The sequence below is a fragment of the Octopus sinensis genome, linkage group LG11, assembly GCF_006345805.1.
Source record: "Octopus sinensis linkage group LG11, ASM634580v1, whole genome shotgun sequence".
NCBI classification, from domain to species: Eukaryota; Metazoa; Mollusca; class Cephalopoda; order Octopoda; family Octopodidae; genus Octopus; species Octopus sinensis.
Window position 1 is genome coordinate 64,460,951 of NC_043007.1, and position 6,912 is coordinate 64,467,862.

Here is a 6,912-nt window from a genome sequence, read left to right on the forward strand (position 1 = left end):
GTGCATGGAAAACTTTGAGTTCATCACCTGTATTTAGAAACCAATTAGTGTCATGTCCAGGTCTTGCATTCTGAGGATGTTTCGCAGCATAGTCATTGGTTTCTTCAGCTATGTATTCAAACATTTCCTCCATCATAAATCCATCGTATACCTCCAATGGCAAACTGTGATTTCAAAGGTCTGCCTTTAAACAAGGAGTACCAGAGAAATTGCATTGTTGTAGAAAATTGCATGCTGTAGCATATTCTGTTGGCCAAAGCCATGGACTGCTGCCCTCCTGCCCCTTTGATGTAATGGATACTTGTCATTGCTAGCAGAATTGGAATCACCTGACCTACTGGGCAAATAATCGCTCTTGGAGTCTGAATCATCCAAAATAGAATCAACTATTGAGGACTTACCATGTGATGTTGAAGCAGAGGAGTTTGGCATGGATGAACATGACAACAAATGCAATGATGATCATAAATTCAACAAAGCTGGTGTAGATGGATGTGACAAACCTGATTTTGAAGCTGGCATAGTTGGGCATGAAGATGAACACAATGCTGGTATGGCTGGATGCGAAGACGAACACAAAGCTGGTGTAGCTGGATATAAAGATTATTCCAAGTTGTGTTTCCACGTCTGCAGTTTCTTTTCTATTTTTGCTATAGATTCCACTATGAGAGCAAGATCATCAGCATTTCCCAGGAGTAGCTAGTCTTAAATTCATCTGTTATGTCCTGGAAGGCAATGATGAATGAGAGGGAGCTGAGAACCAAGACCTCGTGAACTTCTACCTATACACTAAATTTTAAGCATCTTGGCAGTAACTCCTGGTAGACCAGGGACTTTCCTTGTCTTCATGTCCTTAACTCCCTTATATACCTATGTATATATTTGTGTATATATATATGTGTGTGTGTGTATCCATATATATATATGTATATATATGTGTGTATCCATATATATATGTATATATATGTTTCTCTCTCTCTTATCTTTTCACTGAGTGTCAAGCTAATACATTCCTTGTCCTTTAATCTTATTCATTTTTTTTAATTGAATGTTTATTTGAATTGACTATATATATAAGTGTGTGTGTATATGTATATATATTACACCTCCATGTAGTTGAGGATCCTACTTCACATTCATCATCATATCATTCGCTTCCCATGCTGGCATGGGTAGGATAGTTTGACTGAGGTCTGGCAAGCCAGGAGGCTGCACCAGACTCCAATCTGATCTGGCAAGGTTTCTACAGCTGGATGCTCTTCCTAACACCAACCACTCTGAGAGTGTAGTGGATACTTTTTATGTGCCTCTGGCTTGGAGGCCAGTCAGGCAACACTGGCATCAACCATGCTTGAATGGTGCTTTTTACGTGCCACCGTCATGGAAGCCAGTCAGATGGCACTTGCATTGACCATGCTCGAATGATGCTTTTTATGTGCCACTAGCACTGGCATTGGCTACACTCAAATGGTACTTTTTACATCCCACTGGCACAGGTGCCTGTCAGGTGGCACTGGCATCGGCTACGACTACGATTTCACTCGACTCAACAGGTCTTCTCAAGCACAGCATATTGCCCAGTGTTCAAAGGTTGTGCTTCACCACCTCATCCCATGTCTTCCTGGGTCTACCTCTTCCACAGGTTCCCTCCACTGTTATGGTGTAACACTTCTTCGCACAGTTGTCCTCATCCATATGCAACACATGACCATACTAGCATAGTCATCTCTCTTGCACACCACATTTGATGCTTCTTATAGCCAACTGCCATGTAACATGGCTGTTTGCACACCTGCATCATACAGTCTATCTTTCACTCTGACCGAGAGGTCCTTTGTTACCAGCAGAAGTAGGAGCTCTCTGAACTTTTCCCAGGTTATTCTTATTCTAGCAGCTATGCTCTCAGAGCATCCACCCCCACTACTGACTTGGTCGCCTAGGTAATGGAAGCTATCAACTACTTCTAGTTTTTTTCCCCTTGCTTGTGATGGAATCTGTTTTCTGTACATCTTTGGTGTTTATTGCCCCTGTGCATCTGCCACACACAAAAACTATCTTCCCAATTAACTTTCCTTTGATATTGTTGCACCTCTTATATGTCCATAGCTTACGCTAGGTACATCTTATGGAGTTTCTACCTATGCCTTTTCTACAGATCAATCAGGGCCAGCTACCTGAAGGGATTTGTGATTTGTCTGCCTTCTTACTTCCTAAGACTTTGGTTTTAGCTAGATTGACTCTAAGGCCTTTTGATTCTTGACCTTGCTTCCACACTTGAATCTTCTTTATTTCTGGTAGAGATTCAGCTATTAGAACAAGGTCACCAGCATATAGGAGCTCCCAGGGGAAGCCTGTCTTGAATTCCTCTGTTATTGATTGGAGGACTATGATGAATAAGAGAGGGTTGAGGACTGATCCTTGGTGAACCCCTTCTTCTACTCAGAATTCTTCACTATACTCATTGTCAACCCTCACCTTACTGACAGCATCCCTGTACATGGCTTGTACAGCTCTCACCAATCATTCATCTATCCCTAATTTCCACATTGACCACCAGATGAAGGATCGAGGACCCTGTCAAAGGCTTTCTCCACGTCAATGAAAACCAAGTACAGAGGTTTATCTTTGGCTAGAAATTTCTTTATCTACCAAGGTACTGTCAGTTTGAATAGCTGGTTCCTCTGTTGGGTCAAAATTTCACAGACTCTCTTTCTCATATTCATTCTCTTCATTTAGCAACCTTTCATAGTGGCATCTCTAAGTCTCTCTCTCTTTACAGCATCATTAAATGCGAGTGATCCCTCATCCATGCAGACACATTTCTCACCTGTGACATCACAATTCTCTCTCACACACTGTCTTGCAATACAAAACACTTCAAGTCTCTGGTCCTCATGATGCAGAACATTGGCAAATTTTTTTCTTATCTACTTCCCTTCTGGCTAAGTAAACCTGTCTCTTAGCTTTCCTTCTGGCAATCTGATACAGTTCCCTGCTATCACCATTCTTCCTGTCCTTCTATGCCTGTTTCTTTTCCCTAATGGCCCTGTCACCTACATTGTTCCACCACTACGTTACTTTAGTGTGAGAGGGGACTTTGCACCAGCCACAAATCTGATCAGTAGCCGTCAACAGGTCCTGTAGGAACCTCCATTTGTCCTCCACATTATGTTATGCTATATCCTCCTCTTTTTTGTCAAAAGCTTCAAGTAATATGTGTCTAAATCTCTGTCCATTAAGAGGATCCTTAAGCTTCCAGACCCTTCTTTTCCATGCTGGTTGTCTTTGGGCAGCCATTTAGTCCTGGTCCTGAAGACGATTACTGCTATCCTACGTTGTGGGGTGCATTCTTCACCTGGGAAAGTTTTGGCATTTATAAGTAGCCATCTTTCTCATTTCCTGGCAAGAATGTACTCAATTTGACAAGTGTGCTCACCAGACTGGTAAGTGAACAGGTGACTGGCAGGTTTTCTTAAGTTAGTATTACAGATCATAGGATCATCTGCATCACAGAACTCCAGCCCGTTGAAGTCACCAGCCACAAACAGAAGGTCCCTGTCATTTGATGAGGTAGTCTGCAAGAGGGTGTCATAGAACCAGTCTTTCTGTTCATCAGGTAGTCCTGGCTGAGGGGCGTTGGCCGAGATAATGGTTGCTAATCCATGTTGCAGTACTAGTCTAAGCTTAAGTATTCTGTCACAGTCTCTGACTACCTTGATTACCTTATCAGTCCATTTCTCCACAAGGAGTATACCCATGCCTTCAACCTCATCAGTGACCTTATGGAGGGGGGCTTCGGAGCCTCTAATAGGCAGCTTCTAATCCCGATCTATCACTAACCCATCCTAGGGGTTCTAAATGACATGGCTGTAGAGGAAATTGGCTGTGGAGACATGCATGGCAGGTTTATTTCAGAGGAGGATGACTGCATTGGGTTAAGGACCATTGAAGAATGTGGATTTGGAGATCCTAACTCGTTAATTATTCCCTGCATTTCTCAAATCAAAAAAGCATGCACATTTGAAAGCCAAAACACATGATGACGTGTCTTCGCAAAACACATAAATGCACTGAGTCATACAGACTGTCTGCAAATGTGCACGCGCATTCAACTGTCAAGGGTAAAATTATCTCCGTCCAATCAAAAAACAGCTGGAAGTCTATTGGTGTATCTAGCTGTATGCACACACCGCATACAAATTTCTATGTTTTAGCAATTTTGAATGGATATGCCCATAACTTATGGGCATAAGGGGTTGGTTTGTCAACTTTCTTAATGACTTTCTCGGTTGACTGGGGAAATGAAAAGATCTTCACGACCACCCTCAGACAGTTTTGAAAGCCCATAGAAAATGCGAGTGTTTTACGTGAAAAACTGTGGATTTGTATAAAGGACACACAGATACACAGACATTTTGCTGTTTATAGATATAGAGATGATGATGACAATACATCTTAGTATTTATTAAAGAAGATATTTTGTTACTGAGTTAGATATACTTCATTTAGTTTATTGTTGGATTTATTTTTATAATCTTGATTGTTCCCACGGTGATGTGAGTGGAAACAAATGAAACTATATTGAAGTGATTTGCTATCTTATACAATTACATGTGAAATTAACACATGTCAGACATAAATTAGCTTTTGAAAGATTTAAATATGTATGAACTTTTGCATTGTCCTCTATAGTATGAGTTAAAATTTTATTGTCCTTTTAATGCTAGTATATGTACATACTTCCAGTGACCAACCAAACCAACTTGTGATATTCCAATAAAACTAGCAATGCTAGAATGCAATACATCAATACAAAAAATAACAAAGAACAACTGTAGATGGTAGCAGTTTATTTAGTAGCATGAATTTTTTTTTTTATAAAAGCTCAATGGCTAACTGGTTATGATGTTTTCAAGAAGATATATAGCTTAAGCTGTAGGTAATTTGTTTAGGGCTGTCTAAGTCAGTGGTTCTCAACCATTTTTACCTATGGACCCCTTAGATTACTATTTTACTCTGGTGGACCCCATAGCCATTCAATGTTTGAAAATTAGTTTTATAGATACTTTCAAAATTGTATTTTGTTTTTCACACATTCACTTGAATAGGTTTGAAATTACACTCTCAAAGAGAACATGTTTCAGTGGCCTGAAACATGTTGAGCTATATAAAATATTAGAGAAAGAAACCTAGTTGTTTCTTGTAATAAATACAAGTAAAGCAAAATTTTTTGATGAACCCTTAAAGTACTTCTGTGGATTCCCGATTGACTATTTTTTCCTGTGGGGACCCCACCAAAATCTTATATGGTCTCTGGTTGAGAACCACTGATCTAAATGAATATTGGCTTATAACTTAACAGTTCAAATCACTCTGCATTTATTGTTCAATAGCTCCTGTTTAGTGTGAAATGATTCATGATATAGACTTACCACATTCACATTTTATGCTGAATTTGTTGGTCATTCCCAAATCATTTAGATTTGTCTTTACTGTGTTACATATTCTTTTAGACAATATTTCATTGTGTACACATGGACAATAAGACATATCTCATTTGGTATATTGTCAGATAAATTTTTGTATGCTTCATGGTTTTCATGATGATACTAGAAACAAGTAAAACATTGTTGAAGTAGAATAATTGCTATCCCATACAATGTATTGTTGTTTAGCCTCGGGTCAGTTGTGACTGAGCAGACTTATATTTAAAGCATTTCAGCCATAATCATCCTGTCTGCTCTTTTGAATTACAGGTACAGTCCATCTGACAAGGCCCCATATAGTTTCCCTCTATCTAATTTTGCTCAAAAGTCAACCCAAGACTATGATAAAATACTTGCACAAGAGGTCTTGAGTTTAATTCCATATAGTGGGATCAGACCCAAGACTTCATGATTGCAAAATAAACTTCTAAACCACTTAGTCATGCCTTTTGTCATACGCTTGTATTATGCAAGTCAGTATTGTCAGCTTTCACCTTTTATTGATCTCTGCCCTTCATCAGCTTCTCTTTGAAGCTTAAACTAAGATTTTGATTCATTCTGAATTGTTAGTAATCTAAAAACTATAATACTTTTTTTTTCAGGTGAAGAAAGGTATAATCATTGTGGTGTATCCAAATGGCTCTCCTGCTGATGTGCACATAATGAATGAGAAATCATGCCAGCACCATTGGAAGAAATGGCAATCTCGACTATGTCAGTACTGGATTTCACTTGGAGAAACTAAATAGATGATGAATTTGTCCTAACTATGAAGAAAGTGTGGTGAGAGTCAGGTGCCAATAAGCCTGGTTCTGAAATTTGTAAATAAATTCAATATCATATTTTGCAATTGTGTGATTTTATTTAAAAAAAAATTTCTTTCGTTTTTCCTTTCTAAAATTATACACTCATACTAGTAAATCATAGAAAGATTTGCAAATTTGAACATTCTAGTCTTTGGTTCAGACAAGATTATGAAATATGACTGTGATCTGGTCACTTTGAGGTGATTATTCACAAACCCACTACAAATCATAAAAACTGTAAACAGTATGATTACCTTGAGTTTTTACACTTGATGTCCCTTACAGAAAAATGAAAGACCTCAAAATCAGTTATTTGTACATGTATTACAATATATCATTGCTTTTGATTTCAGTCACACAATCCCTGAAGATACACAGACATCAGTCGTTGCAAACCTACTAACCCTAACCCTTAATTACTCTCTGATTTAAATCAGACAAAAATAAATTATACAGCTAAGCTAATTCTGGAGGCACAACTGGACATGTGTGTTTTTTTCTTGCTGACATTGAATTGATTTTTTTTGCTACTTTTTTCCTGTGTGAGTGGTGAGAGAGAGAGACACACACACACAAGTAACTAGGGTATATTCAACAATAACAAGAAGAAAACCAGTATT

The 6,912-nt window shown here is 38.6% G+C and overlaps 1 protein-coding gene across 4 annotated transcripts in view; it reads left to right on the forward strand.

Annotated features, from left to right (window-relative positions):
• LOC115217304 overlaps positions 1-6,336 on the forward strand; it is a 25,771-nt gene extending 19,435 nt beyond the window's left edge. For all 4 annotated transcript variants that reach the window (XM_036507618.1, XM_036507620.1, XM_036507617.1 and 1 more), the window contains one exon: positions 6,089-6,336. In XM_036507618.1, coding sequence (XP_036363511.1) covers positions 6,089-6,235 — 147 coding nt within the window. In that variant the 3' untranslated portion in view covers positions 6,236-6,336. The remainder of the gene's footprint in view (positions 1-6,088) is intronic.
• The last annotated feature ends 576 nt before the right edge of the window (positions 6,337-6,912 follow it).